This window comes from Beta vulgaris, chromosome 4 (assembly GCF_026745355.1).
Source record: "Beta vulgaris subsp. vulgaris cultivar EL10 chromosome 4, EL10.2, whole genome shotgun sequence".
Lineage (NCBI taxonomy): Eukaryota > Viridiplantae > Streptophyta > Magnoliopsida > Caryophyllales > Amaranthaceae > Beta > Beta vulgaris.
This window is the reverse complement of record NC_079205.1, coordinates 25,324,776-25,348,799: the sequence shown is the minus strand read 5'-3', so window position 1 is coordinate 25,348,799 and position 24,024 is coordinate 25,324,776. Positions and strand designations below refer to the sequence as shown.

The 24,024-nt window shown below is 36.1% G+C and overlaps 1 protein-coding gene across 1 annotated transcript; it reads left to right on the top strand.

Annotated features, from left to right (window-relative positions):
• On the top strand, nucleotides 1–22,879 carry LOC104884689 (protease Do-like 1, chloroplastic). The gene is made up of 8 exons (XM_010669372.3): nucleotides 1–526; nucleotides 5,252–5,374; nucleotides 18,956–19,127; nucleotides 20,464–20,501; nucleotides 21,547–21,745; nucleotides 22,157–22,309; nucleotides 22,417–22,551; nucleotides 22,639–22,879. The coding sequence occupies exons 1-8, from the start codon at nucleotides 111–113 to the stop codon at nucleotides 22,714–22,716; spliced, it is 1,314 nt and encodes a 437-aa protein (XP_010667674.1). The 5' UTR covers nucleotides 1–110; the 3' UTR covers nucleotides 22,717–22,879.
• Nucleotides 22,880–24,024: the final 1,145 nt, after the last annotated feature.

The following is a 24,024-nucleotide window of genomic DNA, read 5'->3' as shown; positions in this document are numbered from 1 at the left end:
ACATGTAATACAGAGTACAGACATACAGCAAACAGACACTCAACTGAAAACACTCCATTCCGCCACTGGAATAAACGTAAATCTGAAGAAGGCACTTGTCCTTGCTAGGAATGGCTGCTACAGCTGCTTATTCCCTTGTATTTTCTCTCTCCTCTTCTTCTTCTTTCTCTTCAACTTTCTGTAGCTCCTTCCGCAAAAAGCACAACATTATCCCCAAATCCACAACCCCCTTTCTTAACTCAGTGAATCGAACGAGAACTCCCAATATTATCACTGCTTTTTTGGGTTCAAAAGAAGAATCAATCTCTTTAAATACCCAGAAACCCAATCCACCGTTTGTTGATTCCCTCTTTGTCGTCTGCACTTCGTTGGCTTTGTCTTTCTCTCTTCTTCTTGCTGATGTTGACTCTGCCTCTGCATTTGTTGTCTCAACGCCAAGGAAATTACAGACTGATGAACTCGCAACTGTTCGTCTTTTCCAAGAGAACACTCCCTCCGTAGTCTACATCACCAATCTCGCTACCAAGTATGTTCTATAAACATTTCTTACCCCCTTATGTGACTTATAACAGATTCGGAAGAAATGTCTTGTTTTTTAACATTTATGATATAGTTTGTTCATCTTTTTATTTTTATAAATGTATTGTTTTTTGATTTCTCTTTTGCTTTACAAGCGAAATCCTATTCTAATTTCTAATAGCAATTGCATCATTTCGCCCTTAATGTTTGATGTGAGTGTTCTTCCTAATGTTATTAGTTGACTTTGGGAGAGGTCAATTTTTGGCCTTATATCTTCGTGTTTTAGCGACATCGAAGGAAGTTGAGTAGTTTTCGTTTGGATCCGACATGACCTTCTAGCTATATGCATTCAGAATCGATGCCAAACCATCTAGCACTTTGCATTTGGCTTCAACTCTCTGTGTTACGCCGAAATCACACAAGGTTGTACCTAATGGGGTGCTAAGTGCTTCCAGACATTGTGTTCATGGGTTGTGCTCACAATTCTAGAGCTATGTCGTCCATAATTGTGTGACAATCACGAATTTTAAGTTAGTGACTTTGCTCTTCATATTTTCTCTAAAAATGACCAACGTAGCATGGGTCGAACTTCAAAGGATTTCTTGCAAGTTTTAACCCATAATCTTCAAGACGTTAGATTTTGTATGCTTGGTTTCTTGATGGAAATAGAAGAATAAAGCATTTACACTAAACATCCACAATATATAACCGAAGCACAAATCCAAGTAACCAAAAGAATGAAAAAGGAAACTAATATACATCGGTTTTTCTTGAAAAAGAGAGAAAATCTCATTCAATTTTCATAATTAAGCTAACTCCAATATCTCATTTTTTTTTATATATAATTTGTGAGCATCTCGATCGCATCAAATCCACTTAGTGTATGGAAGAAGGTTAAGATTGCAGTAAGGCTATGGATATCGTTCATTCAGAACTTGTTTTCTCTTAACCTTCATCAATTGAAAGTAAAACTAAGGGTGTTTAATGGAAAACAAAGTTTTCATTCACCTAAGGAATGAATAAGGCCGGTATTTAGATTGATTATATCAACTTCACTCACTAAACAACTAATTTACTTTGATCTAGGTTTCACACGCTTAAAACCAGGACCTTTTTTCTGATTTCAAGCAGGGAAACTTGAGGCCAACATACAGAGTGAAGTCTCTCCAAACCAAAAGAGTTCTAACTTTTAGAAGTTACACTTCTCAGCTCTCAACATTATTATTTAGGAAAAATTGACAATAGAGATCGCAACTTTAGGTCCAAACAAGTTCTGAAATACAAGCCTACTGGCATAAGTAAACCAAGAGCAAGCAAGAAATTACTTTCCTTGGTTGCAAGCATATGGTCGTAGGAATTTTTAGGTAGTTCAGAAACCAACCAAGAAAATTAACTATTAAAATGTGTGGTTGCTAGATTGCTGGCCAAGTAAAGATCTAACTCTCTTGCACAATGACTTGGCGCTAATGTAAAGCCAATTAAACAACTTGGAAATTGGAATCATCCATTCTTAAGAGGATTTGGCCCTAACAATTGAAGACTCAAAATACTAAGTCTAGCCTTTGACTAATACAATTTGGAAGATCCAAATGATCCCTAGAATAATCAAATTAAACTCGTAGTAAACTCATTACTTTGGGATCAAGGTAAAATCACAGTGGATCCCACAATAACAATAGAGATAGTTGATGCATATTATCTCCATCCTGAAAATGGACTTGTCTTTAAGTTATCACGTGCACATAGTTTTGTGGTGCACAAACTCGCATTCAAGATAGCGCTTAGAACGTGATGTAGTTCGTACAATGTACTGACTTGAACATATGTCTTTTGTTGGTTCATATTTCCCTTTAGTAGTGTTGTGGACCGGTTAGCCTTTAGACAAAGCCGTACATAGTCACGTATCTCATATGGTGGTTTATGCCTACTCGCCAAGCATGAAGTAGTTAGTCTTGTTATTTTTCCTTTTTTTTCTTATTATAAAAGCACTCATCATCCTAAGTAGAAAGGGAAACCAAATTACTGCGCTCTTATTTTTTTGATTCAACATGACAAGGTAAAACCAACTCATTGGCCCTTATGTAAGGCCGAATATATGTTCTTCTTTGGCATAGTGTATATAACATTCTTATCAAATAAGGATGACATAATAATAAAGAACCTTCATCCGAATCATATCACACCGTATGGTATTCTGTACGGTCAACAATTGCAAAAGAAACCAGCTTGTTCAGAAATTGGTATTCTGTGAGCTATTAAGCTTTTATAGGTAGAGATGACTCGATATAGAAAGCTTTAATGTTTATATGGTCCATGGGGAACAACCTCACCTATCTGCCAAACAACGGGATAAAAACAAGCTATTTTTTTGCTCAAGATATTGTTTTGTGCAAAAAAACTCAACTAGATTTAATACAAGATATTGTTTTTGATTGCTCCAAACAATATATAATTAAATTTTCAATCGGTAAGCTAGCATCAAACATGGCTTTAGATATCAATTGATATGAATTGGGTTCATCTAAAACTTAGTTCCCCAACACCTTCACTCAACTGAAAGGAAAAGTAAGGCTTGCAAATTGAAGAAGGAACATAACCGAAGGGTCTTAAATTCATTATGTTAGCTTGACTCCCTAAAACAACAAATTTGATTAACAAAACTAAGGTAGTTTTTGTGTTTAGGTTAGAATGGGTTTTGAGCAGTGGCGGATCTTGAGTAACTATTTTACAATGGCCGAATGAACAAATTAAAAGTTAACTGTAAAATTTATAAGGAAAAAATTTCAAAAAACTACCTTTTCTAACCAAACTTTTAAAAAATCTACCTTTTAAAAATTTTCTTTCAAAAAACTACCTTATATAAAATATTGCTTTCAAACAAAAGCAGATGAATTGCACTTATTTTTATGGTTTTTTGGAATAATTTGAAGGAAAAAGTAGTTATTGTAATTGGAAAAGAAAAAGAAGAGGTTAGTAGCAATAAATGGCCAAAGACATAGCGAGTAAAAGAAAAAGAAAATAGGCATTTGAAATGAAGAAATAATATGTGAAAAGTAGAAAAAAATGCATTAAACTTTGCTGTCAACTGGGTTCGAACCTTGAACCTAAATATGAAAGGTTCCTTTGCATTCAATGCAATTGTCATTGTGCCAACTTTGCATTTTATACATTATGTTGCAGGGGAGTTCTTTTATCTTACAAAATTAAGAGGGGCCAGGTCTACACCAGCCCTAACAATGATCCGCCATTGGTTTTGAGCTTTGTCTTCTATCTCTAAGCATGTTAGTGATGTGTCATAAAAGAAACACGGTAGTGGGTGTTGGAGGTAAGGGATTTTGTGGTGTTGCTAGTGCTTGTTTCTATGTGATAATTTATAGGAATCCTAAAAGTTAATCTCGGTTTTTGCTTTGTCTTACACAAGGAAACCCATTGTGTACGGAGGAGAGCGGTAGAGAAGAGCGCATTGATATAATAGACTACCACCACAAGGTATGAAGTGGAGTCAAAACAAAAGCATATGGAAAATTTACATCTTCATTTGACCGTAATACCGTATACCATTGTTGTTAAAATCCCGATCCAGATCTTACGATCCTACGATTCTACGATCTCGGAGGATCTCATCGATCCCGATCCTACGTAACCTTAAAAAATCACATGGTAGGAGCTTAACACGTTCTACGATCCTACGACTTTACGATTCGATCCTACTATAAGAAAATCATAAAGTAATTTCACATATTATATTTCTCCTATTAGACTATGGTCACATATTAATTCAAACTCATAGTATTGAGAAACTATCACCATTTACTAATTAATAAGTCATTATTAATATGTGTAAATTTTTGAACATGAGGTTCTCACCATATTCTAGCATAATTATCTCTATTTTACCGATGTGTAGGATCTTACGTCCTACGCTCCGATCCCACCGATTCGATTGTACCAACCCCTACGATCCAAAGTATGATCCGATCCTGATAACATTGTCGTATACATCAACTTGATATATGTGACAAAAATTAGATTTGCATAATGGTCTAGAGAAACAAATTTGCTGTAGGAGTTGGTAACGGCTTGCAGAGTGGTTTCAAGAGATTAATCCTTTTCCTTTACCCTTTTACTTAAATCTAGTTTTGTTATTTTCTAGAGCCACTTAGTACTTGGAGGGTTATATGAAGATTACTTGGAGGGTTATATGAAGATGTTGATCATTCGTTTGGTTAAGTATTGCATTCAACCCCATACTAGTACATTCATACCTCGTGGGCACAAATCTGCTTAAATGGAGCTTAGCTTTGTGGAGCAAAATTCTCCTAGACAAATGGTTTCTCGTCCAGATATAGTGGTCACATTGTTAGTTTTGACGGAGGAGTGTTTGTTTGAAGAATGGTCTGGATCCCTTTAGCTGTTTCAACTTTAAAATATAATTCTAGAATGGTCTTCTGTCTTCTGAAGTATTGTGTTCGCATTTCTTAGCTTGGGTTGGTAACCTGGTCTTTGGTATTCAATCCACAATCTAGAGAAATTCTAGCATTGACCAGTTGATACAAGTTACCTTTGAATGTAGTTATAGTTCAACTTCAATCTGTCAGTATTTTAGTATTAATCATATTTGATTGATTTATAATCTAATATGTTTTCTGGATGCCGGATGGTACTAATTTCATTTTTCGGAATCTTTATATTTTTTTTGTTGATTTAAAGTTTTGAAGCTTTGTGATAATAGGCAGGATGTCTTTACGCTGGATGTCCTTGAGGTGCCGCAGGGGTCTGGATCAGGCTTTATATGGGATAATCTGGGTCACATAGTCACCAATTACCATGTGATTCGTGGTGCTTCTGATCTCAGGTTGGTTGTGCATTTTGCTCGTCCTATGTTGCCCCTTATGTCAGTCTTTCTTCCCTCCTATCAGAATCCTTCTTTCTTGCACTGGTTGTAACTACTTTCTGATGGTTTTGCTGCCACCTTCCCCATTACGTTTTAAGAGTTCGAATTGATATTCTTACCTCTAAATACTGATATTAAGGGCTCATATAATCGAAATACATTTGATTATTATATCTGTGACTTTTCCTTGAAAACTTCTTGCTAAGATCAGTTTGGGGCTTTATTAGTGAAAGAGAGGGAGTATATCCTTAACCACATACTTGTGCAAGCTGATTATCTTGTAAAGAGTAATTGAAAACTTTAGATATACTATATGTTTGATGGTCACAACATAATTAACTCATGCTCTCTGTATATATAGCTGTTTACTACTGTGTATTTGTAATGAGGTGCAAAATAATGAGAATGCTCTCTATACCATAATCTAGACTATAGTCACACCCTTTTATATATTTAACTTTACCAAATCTTATTTCTCGTTTTCGTTTTATCTGAAAATTTTTATATGGTATCCTAGTGTGTTACTATTTTAATTTTCCCATCATAGAAAATTAAAATTTGCATGGCATCCCTTTGACTTTGAAGAGCTAGCACATTGTGTCCTAGTGTTACATTTTCGGGTAATTTAGTCTTTAAAGGCTTATGTTGCTCTATATTTGTAGTATTTTGAAACATATGGTAATAGATAAATGATTGTGTTTTCCTCCTTTAACCAGCCCTTGTCCATTGGACATATTTCCTTCATACATTACCTATCACCAGACTTTCCATTTTACCTGAAGTACCCATGTCTTAAGTACGTAACTTTGACACTTTGACAAGGGTTTGGACGCCCGACACTTTATTGTGGGCTAAAATCATGAGTTCTCTCAGTCGGATATGTATGCATGTCCAACACGAAAACTCGAGTGTGAGTAAAATAGCTGCCACCCCTGTTTGGAGGGTGCCACACCTCAATGTCAAGAAATAGTCTTTAGTTTGGTATGCGGGAGATAAGAATGATAACCTAGGCAAGGCGAAGGGCTCGTTTTTCTGCTGATATGCCACCATTGATTCCTCGATTGATACATATAATTTTATGGTTGAAGTACCTCTGTTTATACTACTCACGGCAAGCAACCAATCTGATGTTACAATGAAGTTCAAAGAAGAACAATGTGAAAAGACTAAATATCGTCCTTAAACAAGTATAATCTAAAACAATTTTAGATTTAAATGATGTACTAGATATTCAGGTTTACCGACTAGCTGAAAAGGTTTAAGGGAAGGTTTTGTCCCTCTAATAAAACTGTCCAGAAAATACTGATAATCGAGGGTTCTTTTTATCTTCAATTCTTTCAAGACCTCAAAAGTATCAAAATAATCATCTAAATTACCCGGCTGTGATACCGATGTAACAATAGCTTGGAACGAGCTATTATTATGGCTGAAATAGAGGTTCAAGAACTAAAGAGAGAGAGATTGGAGACAGAATAGAGAAAGGAGAGATAGAGCGAGAGGTAAAGTCGTGTTTGTATCATCATTGATAATTTTGTAATCTGAGCAATAGATATTTAATTACATATGTCAACTAATTTAATTTTGTCAAGTCTAACAAACTTATACATGTCGCACCATTATCAACAAATTCTTGTTACATTCAACAAACTCCTTTATGCTATGTTTGGATAGCAAGATTTCATTTCAAATCCTGGATTTGGATGAAATCTATTGTTTGGATGGCATGGAATTTGAAATTATGGAATTTGTCCAAATTCTTATCAAAAGCCTATATTAGTAGAATTTGAAATTCAAGCTATTACCTTGTCATTTGAAATTCTCTCCTCATATATATCCCATCTCTATGAGTATCTCTATCCCAACTTCATTCATTCTCTTTCTAATATTTATTTCTCTCTCCCTTAGTAAACCCACACTTTTTCTCTCTCCTCCATTAAACTTCTATTTCTCTCTCCTCTATCAAACCCCCTTTACAAAACAATGATTAGTAATTGAAATACAAACTTTAAATTCCAGATTTCAATTCCATTATTTGAAATGAAATACAAGTTTCCAAACACTACCTTATACAATTTCATTGCGGGGGCAGTGCTCTATCCTCATCCCTAACTTATGATCTGTGACCTCATGGACTGATTTCTGCAAGGTCTAGTGTAAGATTTGTGCCTTGAATCAGGTGAAGCGTGGAGCGAAATGGCGAGTCTGTGAGCTCGCCCGGTCAGCCGGCAGGTTCGTCCGTTTTGCTTGCGCGCCCGATCGGGCGATTTTGGCTCGGTCAACCGGCCGAGCGTCATTCTGACGATTTCGAGTCAGGTTATAAATAGGCTTTAACCCAATTCTTTTGTATAACGATTAGTTCATTAATCACATCTGTAAATCTGGAATTCCTCAAGAGCAATAAAACTTTTCTCTCTCTGTCCGTGGATGTAGCCAACACTCAGTTGGTGAACCATGTTAAATATGTGTGTTCTATATTGTTTTCTGTATTCATTATTTGGTCTTTCTCACATCCGTTATAACAAACTGGTATCGAGAGCTTTGGTTTTTTGATATGAGTGATTTCTGGGATGAGTATGAAAATTGGTAAATTCACTCCGCGAAACAGTTTCGTTCTATGACAAATCAAGATGCGGGCTTTACTAAAGCAACATGGGTTGTGGGCATTATTGGCAAAGAAATCAATGGATTCAATTACCGCTGAGATGACCGTTCTGGAGGAGAAGGCACATTCAATGATTATGTTGGGTCTAATCAGTGAAGTCGCGGAAAAAGAAACCACATCTGGTTCATGGTTGAAGTTCAGAGTTTGTATATGACAAAATTTCTAAACAACAAGTTGCTTTTGATGCAACGTTTGTTCAGTCTGCGCACGAATGAAGGTACACCTCTTAGGAATCACCTAAATCAATTAAATACGATTTTGTTAGAATTATGTAATATTGAAGTTAAGGTGGAAGATGAGGATGCTGTTATGCTTGTGTCTTCACCATTGTCATATGAGAATTTTGTGAGTCTTGTATTATTAGTAAAGAGACAATGTCTCTAGAGGAACAATTTCAATCTTGTATGAAAATTGGTAAATTCACTGGGACAAACGGTTTCAGTTTATGGCAAATCAAGATGCAGGATTTACTAAAGCAACACGGGTTGTGGGCACCATTGGCAAAAAAGTCAACGGATTTAATTTTCGCTGAGATGACCGTTCTGGAGGAGAAGGCACATCTAATGATTATGTTGTGTTTGGCTGACGACATAATCATTGAAGTCGCCGAGCAAGAAACCACATCTGGTTCTGGTTGATGTTGGAGAGTTTGTATATGACAAAATCTCTGAATAACAAGTTGCTTTTGAAGCAACGTTTGTTGAGTCTGCGCATGAATGAAGGTACACCTCTTAGGCTCTTAGGAATCACCTGATCATTTAAATACGATTTTGTTAGAATTGCGTAATATTGATGTTAAGGTGGAAGATGAGGATGCTGCTTTAATTATGCTTGTGTCTTTACCATTGTCATATGGGAACTTTGTGAGGCTTGTATTATTGGTAAAGAGACAATGTCTCTAGTGGAACAGTTTGAGTCTTGTATGAAAATTGGTAAATTCACTGGGACAAACAGTTTCGGTCTATCGCAAATCAAGATGCGGGCTTTACTAAAGCAACATGGGTCGTAGGCACCGTTTGCAAAGAAGTCAACGGATTCAATTATCACTGAGATGACCGTTCTGGAGGAGAAGGCACATTCGATGATTATGTTGTGTCTGGCTGACGACATAATCACTGACGTCGCGGACGAAGAAACCACATCTGGTTCGTGGTTGAAGTTGGAGAGTTTATATATGACAAAATCTCTAAATAACAAGTTGCTTTTGAAGCAACGTTTGTTGAGTTTGCGCATGAATGAAGGTACACCTTTTAGGAATCACCTAGATCAATTAAATACGATTTTGTTAGAATTGCGTAATATTGATGTTAAAGTGGAAGATGAGGAGGATGCTGCTTTAATTATGCTTATGTCTTTACCATTGTCATATGAGAACTTTGTGAGGCTTGTATTTTTAGTAAAGAGATAATGTCTCTAGAGGAATAGTTTCAGTCTTGTATGAAAATTGGTAAATTCACTGGGACAGTTTCAGTCTATGGCAAATCAAGATGCGGGCTTTACTAAAGCAACAGGGGTTGTAGGCACCATTGGCAAAGAAGTCAACGGATTCAATTATCACTGAGATGACCGTTCTGGAGGAGAAGGCACATTCGAAGATTATGTTGTGTGTGGCTGACGACATAATCAGTGAAGTCGCGGAGGAAGAAACCATATCTGGTTCGTGGTTGAAGTTGGAGAGTTCGTATATGACAAAATCTCTAAATAACAAGTTGCTTTTGAAGCAACGTTTGTTGAGTGTGCACATGAATGAAGGTACTCCTCTTAGGAATCACCTAGATCAATTAAATATGATTTTGTTAGAATTGCGTAATATTGATGTTAAGGTGGAAGATGAGGATGCTGCTTTAATTCTGCTTGTGTCTTTACTATTGTCATATGAGAATATTGTGAGTTTTGTATTATTGGTAAAGAGACATTGTCTCTAGAGGAGGTCGTGCTCTCCATACTAGAGAGTTGTGCCATAAGACGTCTAGTACAGGTACTCGATCAGGCTGTTGGATTAGTAGCTAGTGAAGGTAACGAATTGGGGAATTCGGGGAGAAAATCCAGGAAACCGTCTTCTAGAGGTCCTAAACCTAGTGATGTCACTTTAAGGAAAAGGGGCATTGGAAAAGGGATGTCCTAAAAAGAACAATCAAATAATGATCTTTCCCTAGTTGCTTATGAACAAATGCATCTTTCCGACGTCCGTGTTCTTGATTCGAGGGCATCTTGTCATATGTGTTCTCGTAGGGAGTGGTTTATGAACTACAAACGGGCTGATGGAAGTGTTATTATGGCCAACGGTGAACAGTTGATATACGGTCCATCAGAATTAGGACATGTGATGGCAAAGTCGGTATTTTGAACAATGTTAGGCATGTTCCACATGATACGAAGTATCTGATTTCACTTAGTCTGTTAGACAGCAAAGGGTTCAGTTTCAAAGGTGAAGGTGGAGTGTTGTATGTGTACAGGGGTTCAAATATAATTCTGAAAGGTGTTAAACTGGAGACATTGTATGTGTTGCAAGGGTCTACGTTATCTTAGTGAGTGGGGTGTTAGGAAATTATGCAACTTCTTTTATAAATTAGATTAGTAGGAATAACAATAATATTTTAAATAACACAAACAAATAAATTAATTATCCGACAAGTGTTATTATCTCTAACACTTATTGTAACTCACAATACATTCACACCCCAATTACACCCCATAATTTTTCTTAAAAAATTCTCTTTAAAGCTTTTCTCTCTCTCTTTGTGTTTCCTTTTCTTTTGTTTTTGGGATGATCTGAAATGTAAAACAAAAAATTTAATTTATAGTTTTTCTAAAACAATGTCACCCACCTAGTTTTTAGCAAATGATAACAACTGTTATTTTAATTTAGTAAACTAAATTAATGTCCCATCCTAATTCTCTTTCTTAATTTAGGATTGCTATTTTTATTATTCTCTTAACAATCTCCCACTTGAAGACTAATTTTAATTTGTCTTCACACCTTACTCCATGTAATAGAGCTTTCTCGTATGCTACCCATGCAGGCCAACAAAAGTGGAACACAACTTTAGTTTGTCGATAGTCAACGTCTTTGTTAACATATCCGCCGGATTCTTGGCTCCTTGGATTTCATCCAATGTTAAAACTTTATCTTCTAGTAATGATCGGATAAAATGATATCCAAGCCCAATATGCTTTGTTCAAGAATGAAATGCTGAATTCTTTGCCAAGTGTATCGCAGTGTGACTATCATTATATAGAACATTATTCTCCTGTTTGAATCCCAACTCAGTTAACAAACCTTGTAGCCATATCATCTCTTTACTGGCTCCAGTGACTGCTACATATTCAGCTTCTGTAGTGGATAAAGCAACAATCTTCTGTAACTGCGACATCCAACTAACCGTTGTATTTCCAACTGTGAATATATAACCGGTGGTGCTTTTCCTGTGATCAACTTCACCCCCAAAGTCTGCATCTACATAACCTTGTACTTTTATTTCACCTTGACCAAAGTACAAACACTTATCTATGGTACCTCGTAGATACCTTAAAATCCACTTCACTGCTTCCCAATGAACTTTTCCTGGATTTGACATAAATCTGCTAACAACTCCTACTGCATGTCCAATATGTGGCCTTGTACAGACCATTGCATACATCAAACTCCCAATGGCTGAGGCATAAGGAACCTTAGCCATATAATCTTTATCTTCGTGTGTGAGAGGGCGGTGATCCTTGGACAACCGAAAGTGACTTGCCAATGGTATACTAACTGGCTTGGAGTCACTCATATTGAATCTCTGTAAAACACGTTTGATGTACTCTGATTGAGATAACTGGAAAGCTCCTTTATGCTTATCTCTTGTAATTTGCATTCCAAGAATCTTCTTTGTTGGACCTAAGTCCTTCATGTCAAACTCCTTTGATAATTGTTGCTTCAACCTTTTAATATCATCCATATTTGGACCTGCTACTAACATATCATCGACATAAAGTAGTAAGATGATATAACTGATATATTTTAATGTAGCAACAATGGTCAGCATTGCACTTGTAAAAATCTTCCTTGTGCATAAATCTATCAAACTTTTTATACCACTGTCTCGGGGCTTGTTTTAGGCCATACAAACTTTTCTTAAGTTTGCACACCATATTTTCTTTCCTATTTTCTAAGAAACCTTATGGTTGATGCATATATATCTCTTCATCCAGATCTCCATGGAGAACTGCAGTCTTCACATCTAATCGCTCAAGATGAAGATCTTCTATAGCAATAATACTCAACACCGTTCTGATGGTATTGAGTTTCACAACAGGTGCAAAAATCTCATTGTAGTCTAACTCCTTTCTGTTGGAATCCTTTGACTACTAATCGAGCTTTGTATCTCATGGAACTATTATGCTCCTTTTTCACTCGATATACCCATTTGTTATGTAGGGCTTTCTTACCTATGGGTAACTCGACTAGTTCCCATGTTTGGTTTGAGATCAAAGATTGCATCTCATCTTTCATTGTAAGTTCCCACTTGCTACCATCACTGGCCTGACATGCTTCATTATAGCATTCGGGCTCTCCTTCATCAGTCAATAATAGGTAATTCATACTTCCTCCATTTCTTTTTACTCGCTACACTTCTCATTTCACGGACTCATAGGCAATTTTTGGAGAAGAGAAAGGTAGAGAGTAAAAAGAAAAGGGACCCATGTGGGAGGAGAGAGATAGAGAGAGTTTATTGCCCAAAAAAGAAGTGTAGTGTAACGAGTAAAAAGAAATGGAGGAAGTATATTTTCTGTTTGGCACATTTGGACGAGTAGTCCTCCTCAATATTGGTGCTGAACTAGAAGGTTGTGGCATGTTGGACTGCCGAATAGTGATTTGTCCATTGGATTCATCTTGTTGAGATTCCCTTACAATTGGCTCTATCATTGTATTATCTGGGACATAATCTTCATCAACAAATATCGGCCCACTGTGTACTGAGTCGCCGGCATCAGTTTTGTGTCTATCATTGTACATAACTCTTTCATTGAAAATCACATCTCTAGTACGGATCACCTTTTTGTTTTCATCATCCCAGATGCAGTATCCAAACTCATCCCCGCCATAGCCAATGAAAGTACATTTCTTAGATTTAGGATCAAGCGCTTATTCCTGCCTTGATCACTAATATGTACATATGCTACACAACCGAATACCTTTAAGTGAGATAAAGTTATCTCTTTTCCGGTCCATACCTCTTATGGTATTTTGAATTTTAACGGAGTTGATGGTCCTCGGTTAATCAAATAAGCTGTTGTGTTGACTTGCTTCGGTAAACCTGACTATATACGAATGTTGTATACGAATGCTTCTGGCTCTTTTTGTCAAGGTTCAGTTTATACACTCAGCTACACCATTATGTTGAGGTGTACCAGGTACGGTTCTCTCCATCCTTATTCCATGCTCATAACAAAACTGCTTGAACGTGGTGTCTTCATAATCACCACCATTGTCAGAACTTTTTGATCTTCAGACCTGTCTCATTTTCAATGATAGCTTTCCATCTCTTGAAAGCTTCAAACACTTCAGATTTATGTTTTAGGAAGTAAACCCATACCTTCCGGGAGTGATCATCGATGAAAGTTACAAAATAGCGTTTTCCGCCAATGGATGAGGTAGTTGTTGGTCCCCAAACATCGGAGTGAACAAGCTTTAACTTTTCCTTCTTTGGGGTTCTACCACTAGTCTGAAAGCTTACCCTTTTCTTCTTTCCAAGTATGCACTCCTCGCACATGTCTACTTTAACAATTAACATACTGTAACTCTGGAATTTTTCCTTTCGAATGCATAAGCTTCATCCCTTTCTCACTCATGTGGCCAAGTCTTTGGTGCCACAATTTGGAACTACAACTGACAACATGCCCCTGCTGTCATGTAAAGAGTACCACTCTTTTTACCACGCACAACTGTCATTGCACCTTTTGAAATCTTCCAATTATCTCCTTAGAAGTTTGTAGTGTAGCCTTCGCTAGCCAACTGCCTGAGATCAAGTTCTTTCTTAGATCGGGATTATGCTTGACATCTTTTAGCTCCCAAACTGACCCGTTTAACTTAATCTTCACTACACCTTTACCAGCAATATCACAAGGTTGATCATCACCAAGATATACTTTTCCAAGGTTTCCAGGGACATACCTCTCGAAGAAATCTTTCTTCGAAGTAGCGTGGAATGATGCTCCAGAGTCTAACACCCAAGACTCTTCCTTACTCTCCAGAGGGCATATCAACGCATCATCTCCTTCCAAGGTAGAAGTGATATTTGCTTCTGCCTTCGCTTCTTGATTTTTCGGTGCACTCTTGCACTGATTTTTGTAGTGCCCGGTCTTCCCACAATTCCAACACTCGATAGTCTTCAAGCTCGTTGAATTATTGGGAGTCCTTGGTTTCGATCTCCAATTTCTAGATTTACCTTGATAACTTGATCTTCCACGTTCATTCCTTCTGGTTGAATTTCTTCCTCTTGACTCTGTATGCAATACTGAAGAGGTTGATGATTCACCCGACTTTCTCTGTCGGATCTCTTCACTGAGAACCAGATCACGAACATCGTCAAATTTCAACTTATTACTGCCTAACGAGCTACTCATAGCTGTGACTGTAGCACTCCAGCTATCTGGTAATGAAGACAAAAGTATCAATGCTCGAGCTTCATCTTCAAAATCTATTTCGACTTAACTTAATTGAGTTGTGACTGAATTAAGTTCATTGAGATGTTGAGCTACCGATGCACCTTCCGTGATCCGCAAATTGAATAATCGCCTCATGAAATGAACTTTATTAGAGGCTGATGGCTTCTCATACATATTCGAGAGAGCTTTCATACGACCTGCCATGGTCTTTTCCTTTGCTATATTAAAAGCAACATTGCGTGATAATGTTAATCAGATAACTCCGAGGGCTTGTATGTCGAGAAGTGATGTGATTTTTGTTGGCGGTTCGAACTCTTTTTGTGTTTTTATAAATTTATGGACGAACAACAATAATAATAAAAGGGATAGGCTCTTAAATCGCAGTTTAAGAGGTTCTCTTGTGAGTCTCGGCTCCAAGATCACACAAAGTCGCGGTTTGTGTATTTGAACACTCAGTTCTATGCAAGCTCAACAAGCTTAACACTTTTCTTAAACTCAACAAACTGATTTTTATTAATGAACGACATGGCCTTATATAGGCGTGCAAACATAACCCTAATCCTACTGATATTTGGAAACTAATAACAAGATAAGAAATAAACACTCCTAATCCAAGTAGAACAAGCTCAACTTGGTTATTACTAACTAGACTTCTAATCCTATTATAACTCTACTCCAATTAGAATCCTAATCCAACTAGGATTTGGATTTCTAACTCAACTAGAATTTTAAACAAACTAAAACATTAAAAGGACTCCTAACAAAACTAGGAGTTCTAATCCTAATAGAATTAGGAAAACTAATCCTACTAGAACTAGGAAATAAACAAATCCTAACAGAACTAGGATTTGTAGAAAATGACCATATCCCATATGTATCATCCTCTCCCTCTTGAAAACATCCTTGTCCTCAAGGGTCTTCTAAGCACTCCAAGATATCATCCAAATGAAGCGCACAACAATGTAAACAATATGAATCTTGTCCCGATCAGTACCATGCTTGGCGTTACAAAATTTTAATCTTCCAAAACTCCAACTTGACTGTAGACTCACTTTGTTACTTCGTCTAAAAATAACATGAAGGACCTTTGAATAGTGAACATCAGTAGTGATCAGATGGGTCAATGCACAAGGAACTTCAACTAAAGGTATATATTTTGTTGCACCAATGTGAAGTATTGAATCTTCCTTATTTGAAACTTCAAAGATTAAATCTTTATCCTTAGGAAAAGAAAAAGTTTCAATCTTTTTGTCATCTTTTTGTCATCTTGAACAATAAAAACCAAATCTGAAAATTCGTCCTCTATAGTGCAAGAATCATCTTCCAAATAACTATTAAGCTTTTCATCCAGATAATATTGATTCAAGTCATATATCAAATCCCACTTTGGTTGTAGACGTGTGGACAATTCACCAAGAATTTCATCGGTTGTCATCTCATCATGAGAATGGAAACGACAATTCATAGTTGGTTTATTATGCAGAAACTGCCCAGAAATTTTGAATAAAAGTTTGAGATCGTAAACCTAAGTAAAACACCTCGACATTTCATGAAATTTTGTCACAACATACCCCTTGGTGTCCTAAACACTCGACCCAAATTTCATCAAAAAATAATAAGCCAATCGTGATTTGTTTGACTTCGTTACTAATCGGATTGGGCTGCAATTTTGACACAAAGTAGCCCTGTATGTTAGCTTTCCACAGCACCAAACAAATCACGATTTGGACACCGGACGCGCCCTCACGCTCCGTCGCAATGCACCTTGCTCTGATACCACTTGATGTGATTTTTGTTGGCGGTTCGAACTCTTTTTGTGTTTTTATAAATTTATGGACGAACAACAATAATAATAAAAGGGATAGGCTCTTAAATCGCAGTTTAAGAGGTTCTCTTGTGAGTCTCGGCTCCAAGATCACACAAAGTCCGGTTTGTGTATTTGAACACTCAGTTCTATGCAAGCACAACAAGCTTAACACTTTTCTTAAACTCAACAAACTGATTTTTATTAATGAACGACATGGCCTTATATAGGCGTGCAAACATAACCCTAATCCTACTGATATTAGGAAACTAATAACAAGATAAGAAAGACTAAACAAGATAAGAAATAAACACACTCCTAATCCAAGTAGAACAAGCTCAACTTGGTTATTACTAACTAGACTTCTAATCCTATTATAACTCTACTCCAATTAGAATCCTTATCCAACTAGGATTTGGATTTCTAACTCAACTAGAATTTTAAACAAACTAAAACATTAAAAGGACTTCTAACAAAACTAGGAGTTCTAATCCTAATAGAATTAGGAAAACTAATCCTACTAGAACTAGGAAATAAACAAATCCTAACAGAACTAGGATTTGTAGAAAATGACCATATCCCATATGTATCAAGAAGATTCCAATCTTCGTCTTTCATTCCCTCTAGCTTAGCTTCCGAGAGAGGTTCATAAAGCTTTTTCTGGTATAGGTAATCTTCGATCTGCATCTTCCAAAACCCGAAATCTACACCATCGAATTTCTCGAGTTTTATCTTTCCTTCATCTGCAGCCATTGCTCCCACTCAAATCTAACTTCTTTGGATCGTATTTTACGATTCGTCTATGGATACAAACAAAATTAACCAACTCGGCTCTGATACCAGTTGTTAGGAAATTATGCAACTTCCTTTATAAATCAGATTAGTAGGAATAACAATAATATTTTAAATAACACACACAAATAAATGAATTATCCGACAACTGTTATTATCTCTAAATATGTTGCAAAACTTTTACTGAAAAGATAAATAATACACAAGTGTTCACAACACTTATTGTAACTCACAATACATACACACCCCAATTACACCCAAGAATTTTTCTCTAAAAATTCTCTTTAAAGCTTTTCTCTCTCTCTTTGTGTTTTCTCTTCTTTTGTTTTTGGGATGATCTGAAATGAAAAGCAAAAAAACTTAATTTATAGTTTTTTTAAAACAATGTCACCCACCTAGTTTTTAGCAAATGATAACCCGTTATTTTAATTTAGTAAACTAAATTAATGTCCCATCCTAATTCTCTTTATTAATTTAGGATTGCTATTTTTATTATTCTCTTAGCATAGGGTTGTCTTGTTGGCTGTTTGTGGTATGTTGAGAAACAAGTGGAGCACATAGACACTTAGATTGGAGTGGTGGCTCACATAAGGGAAAAGTCCGTCAACACTCACGATCTGAATCTAAAATTTCGTGTTCTTCGTCGTTAAAATCGAGTCAACCAAATTTAGCTCTTGGTCGGTATGTAATCATTGGGAACTCTTCCCAAAGGGACGGTTGTGAAGACACGGTGGGTTTTTGCACTATATGTCCGAGGGGTGGATATATCTGAGCCGTCCAAGGAAGGTGTTGCTCGTGCTCGGAAAGAGTATAAGCAAGCCATCTGTTGAATCTGGTTACACATGGTAAGTTATAAGGTTGCTTGGACTTAGAAACTACTGAAAGCTGTTAATTGGCCTTTCGAGTCTGAAGTCCTTAGGGGATAATTTGGTGTCTTTCACGGACCAATCTGGTTCTGGTTGTCTTTCGGGGAAAATCTGGCTTAGAGGGAGAATATGAGATTTGTGATCAATGAATCTGGTTATCACTTCATGTGGTTATCTGTTCATCTGTTATTTGGTTATCTGGTTCGTTGTGAGAGGATCAAGTTAAGGTGGAGATTTGTAAGATTTGTACCTTAAATCCGGTGAAGTGTGGAGCGAAATGACTAGTCTGTAAGCTCGCCCGGTCAGTCGGCAGGTTCGCCCGGTTGGGCGGTTTGGCCCAGGTGACCGAGCGAGATGTAGCTTGTTCGTCAGTTTTACTTGTGCTCCCGATCGGTACTGTCTCACCCGATCGGACGGTCCCGCCCGACCGGGCAAGCGTGATTTTGACGCGGGTTTGATGATTTCGAGTCGGGTTATAGATAGGCTTTTAACCTAATTCTTTTGTATGTCGATTAGTTCATTAATCACATCTGTAAATCTGGAATTTCTTTAGAGCAATAAAACTTTTATCTCTTTGTCCGTGGATGTAGCCAATACTCCGTTGGTGAACCACATTAAATCTGTGTGTTCTTTATTGTTTTCTGTACTCATTATTTGTTCTTTTTCACATTCGTTATAACATCTAGCTTCTAGTGCAATACTTTGAATACTATGTACATCAGGGGCCATGTTATTTGTAGAAGTAAAATGGTGTTAATGATGTACAGGGTCACTCTTGCGGATCAAACTACCTACGAGGCCAAAGTTGTTGGGTATGACCAGGACAAAGATGTTGCTGTTTTGCGAATTGACCCACCTAATAACAAATTGAGACCAATACCTATCGGTGTCTCTGCAGACTTGCTTGTGGGTCAGAAAGTCTTTGCTATTGGGAACCCAGTAAGTTTTAAGACCTATATATCAGCCAAAACGTGCTAAATGCCTTCCCTTGTCTATTCATATTTCCTGTTTCTTTTTGTTGGCAGAGCTTTAAGTCAAAATACTTCTTTTTTCTGCTGGGTAATTTTGTAAGATAATATTTGCCAACGCTGATATATAATACATGATAGGCTTTGTAAATTGTAAGTATTCTTCAATCATGTGCCATACAAGTTCAGACATTTATTGATCAAGTCTCAATGTTTCATGATATTCTCCATTCCAATTAAATGCAAAAGATGATTACATGCAGCAATTTTAGATAGTGGTTGTTAAGAAACAAATTGCCTGAAACAAGAACAAGCTACAACCAAATTAGTTGATTAGCATTTTTCACATTGTTTATCTTTTTAAAAAAAATTATAGCAGTTCTGCTACAGTGCTTTCTAACGCTGACCACTAGTGTCTGGTTTCATTCAATTAAAGCTGTACACTTCATCTGCTTAACTATGATGTGACTGTAAGACAGGAGGAACCCGACTATCCAAGCTTAAAACTGTCACAGCTCACTATAACCCGCAATGCCCCTCAAGAATCCCTGAGATCCTTAAATGCCCATCCCAGACATGAAGAATTCTGAAATACTCCGTGATATGCATTTCAAGTATATTACACTTTTGCAATTATAAACTAGTTTTTTTTGCCCTGGCGATGCCTCAGGTCAGTTATAATAAACAAATATGTTATTTTTAAATTTCATAATTTATTTTGCTAATTCATATTTTTTGTCCATTAATAAATTGAAAAATTCACGTCACGACATGATAAGTTAAAATAATTTGAAAGGTTTGAGTTTGAAAACAAAACCTTAAAAGGAATTGTGGTAAGAGAATATGACATCAATATTCTCTTGTAAGTTACGTAATAAAAGTGATAGAGATGTATATACTCGTTCAAGTCTTTTTAGTTAATTATAATTATTACAAAACTTCATCATATTTTATTTGAAACATTAGATAACAAAGTCATAATGTATTGATGGTTAAGCCTTTATTTTTCATTTCAAAGGTCACGTGTTCGATACCGTGCACTTAACACATTTTTTACAAAGTGAGGAGTACATATAGACATAAAGCATTTGCATTAGAAATTTGAGGGAAATGCCACGTGGCACATAGGCTTTCTTTCGCACGCCTTTTAATATATATTTGTATAAATTGGCAGGCCTCGTTAGGGAGTTACTGTGATAGCTGACATAACTTTGTTTTATTATGTGCAAATAATGTGCTATTATATGCTCCATTCTGAAATTCATATATTATTTACTTATTTCTGTATTTCTTATGATCCTATGCAGTTTGGGCTTGACCATACACTGACAACAGGGGTTATCAGGTAAAAGTATGCTTCCTTGAACGTTTCTCTGTCCTTGGCATGCATCAAGGGAAATTAGTGAGAAATAATAATTTGCTTTGTTTGGCATTTCTCCTGAAAGTATAGAGATTCGAGTAACATCCAGTCAAACCATCAACTTATGTTCATTTTTGTCAAAATTGAGATGTTCTTATACTTCCATCAATGACAAAAGCATGAAAATAAATGAAGGTTGTTCTGCCACGTCCGACTTGCTGTGGATGTTTGTTCTGTGACATGGGCTGCTTTGTACATGTGTTTTCAGTTTTTGCTCTGTCATCCTTTATGGACTGTTTGCATCTGTTACTGTAGTTCGTTAAAGCTCTTATGCATATCGAAAGTATTGGAATCGTCTTATAAGAAAACTTTCACGTCACATTAGTCCTTCTGCTAGAACCGATTTCCTTGAACAATAATGGAAGAGTGTTTTATAGTACTTCCCCTGTTCCAAATAAGTTGCTACATAGGAGGAGGCACAAGTTTAAGAAGTGCATGTGAAAAGGAGAGAGAAAGATATAAATATAAGAATGACCCATATGATGATTAGAAAGATGGAAAGACTCAAAGCCAAATTAACTAATGTTGCAACAAATTAGTATCTTCCTGAAAAAAGGAAGTGTTGCAACTAATATGGAATGGAGGAAATAAATCTGAACTACAATCTATGCTCTTAAGCACTTACATTATAATGATAACGTGAAATTTGTACAATTTGTCAATTCACACTGCAAGATGAAAGTGCCACACAGGCCGTCGCACTTAATATGGCAGTGGCAGCTTTTGTTGAAATTTGTTGCAACGATTTCTTCTATCTATATGACCAAGTAAAAGTGCATATGAACCTATTACAAATGGCGTTTTCTTTGACTAAAATACCAATGACCTTTCTTATGTACTGTCTTGTTAAACAGAAAGAAGTGTCTACAGTCACTTAAAACCTAAAACTTCAATATCTTGATTCCCTTGAGAATTTGCAATCTGGAACCTAAAAGAGGCTATTTTTGTGGCCACTTTTGATTTCATGTAGTGGGCTCAGGAGGGAAATCAGCTCTGCTGCAACTGGACGCCCAATTCAAGATGTTATACAGACTGATGCTGCAATAAATCCTGGTAACAGTGGGGGCCCACTTCTAGATAGTTCTGGCAACCTGATTGGGATAAACACTGCTATATACTCGCCATCTGGTGCTTCTTCTGGTGTTGGATTTTCGATCCCTGTTGATACTGTAGGTTATCAACTATACCTTTTCTCAAAATCAGAAGAAAAGAGGGGGGGGGGGGGCATTGCTTGAAATGTCAATTTTTGTGTTACTATTATATACTTCCTCCGTTTTCTAGTACTCACAATGTGCGTAAGGACCAAGGAGAGGAGAGAGATAAAGGGAGAGAGGAAATATAGCCCAAATAGTAGGAGAGAAAAAGAGAATATATTGCCAAAAATGTTAACGTTGCAAAATGCAAGTAATAGAAAACTTCCTAAAATGAGAAACATTGCAAGTATTAAAAAACAGAGGAAGTATATTTTTGCCTCATTTCATCTCGTTTTTACCTATTTCTCAGTTTCTCCCTTGTTTCTTTTTCTGGGCAGAGGTGACTCGAAATGACAATTTGACATGCCTGAATTATTTGAGTTTCAGGTTGCTGGTATTGTAGATCAAATTGTGAAATTTGGTAAAGTTACGAGACCAATATTGGGGATTAAGTTCGCCCCAGATCAATCCGTGGAGCAGCTGGGAGTTAGTGGAGTGCTTGTGCTGGACGCTCCACCAAGTGGTCCTGCTGGTAAAGCGGTATATTCTCAGATATTCTCAGAATTGTTAACTTATGGCATTACACAGATACGAGCGTCACATTTGATTCTTGAAATTTGGCTATGGTCGTGCTTACTATAATGCAGGGTCTTTTATCCACAAAACGTGATGCCTATGGACGTCTTATACTAGGGGATATCATAACATCAGTCAATGGGAAAAAGGTTACCAATGGAAGTGATTTGTACAGAATTCTTGACAACTGCAAAGTAGGAGATAAGGTATGCTTGTGATCTCGTATTCTCGTTGTCTTTGCTTGAACACTCCTCTATACTATGGTAGCAGTATTAATTTGCTTCATTTTTCAGGTGGTTGTGGAGGTTTTGCGAGGTGATCACGAAGAGAAAATACCTGTTACTCTCGAACCAAAACCAGATGAATCTTAGTGAATACTAGGATTTCCATGCATAATGTATGACATGTAAATTGGGAATGACCATAATATTTTTGGTGGTAATTATACGTCAGGACTGCTGCAAATTTGCTTTGCCTACTGTAAGATGACAAAATTTATCAAAATTTCATTAGAAAGCATAGTTCGAAAACCAATTGGATTTATCAAGCAACTAATTTTGGCTATATTTAAAACATATTTTCTTTGTGGAGCCAATATTTCAAAATGATCAAGGAAAAATGATTATACTGCAAATCTGCAATATGTAAAAAAAATTTAAAATGATATTTTTTATTAATATGGATTATAATTCAAGTGGTATGATATTCTCATATAAGAAGGGTTTCCATAAAAAATTGATCTTTGTATGAAAACATGATAACACTTTGTAAGTTATAATCCTTTTCACCAATGTGTAATCCATTATGGATAAATTATAATTTTTTTTTCCTCAAGGAGCAATCTTCCAAAAATGATTATATTTTCGAGAGATTAGCATGTAATATGTTAAAAAAGGATTTACTAAAATGAATTATAAGTGTATATATATATATGGGGCAGGATCACATGAGAATGCTCCTTACATGAGAAATGAGAATGAATCTCAACCACACGATTGAATTAGAGTTACAACACTTGTTCATTAGAGTTATACCCCTGAAAAAAAATTCAAGCCCAAACAAAATTTTTTTTTTTCGAAATATTTTTTCTAATTTTTTGTTTTTTTGGAATTACATCACTTTTTTCATTAGAGTTACATCAATTGTTCATTAGAGTTATAGCGTGTAAAATGCATTCTCATTTCTCATGTAAGTATGCATTCTCATATGAACTCACTTCTATATATATATATATAATATTAATATATATATATTATAATATATATATATATATATATATATATATGGTATTTCATTCACTTTTACAAATTCACATAACATAATTTAAGGAGAAATATCATTAAATATATGATTCAATATCTTATAGTTCATCAACTTTGACACAATTATTGAATATATGCAATATATTTAGTTTTGTTGGAATATTTTAGGTCTAAAAGTTAGAGATGAAGTAGCATACAATATATATTTTTACACGGGTCTAAACGCTAGAGACCTACTTATAACTTGGTTATGAATAATAATCAACTACTTAATAAAAAAAATAATTCCCCCACATTATGCACGGTCAAAATCATATTTACTATGAAACTTTTCGTGCATTTTTGCACGGGTAAAAAATTAGTCTCTATTATATAAGTGAAGGGGGAACAAGATGGTGTCCTCTTACAAAATGTCGG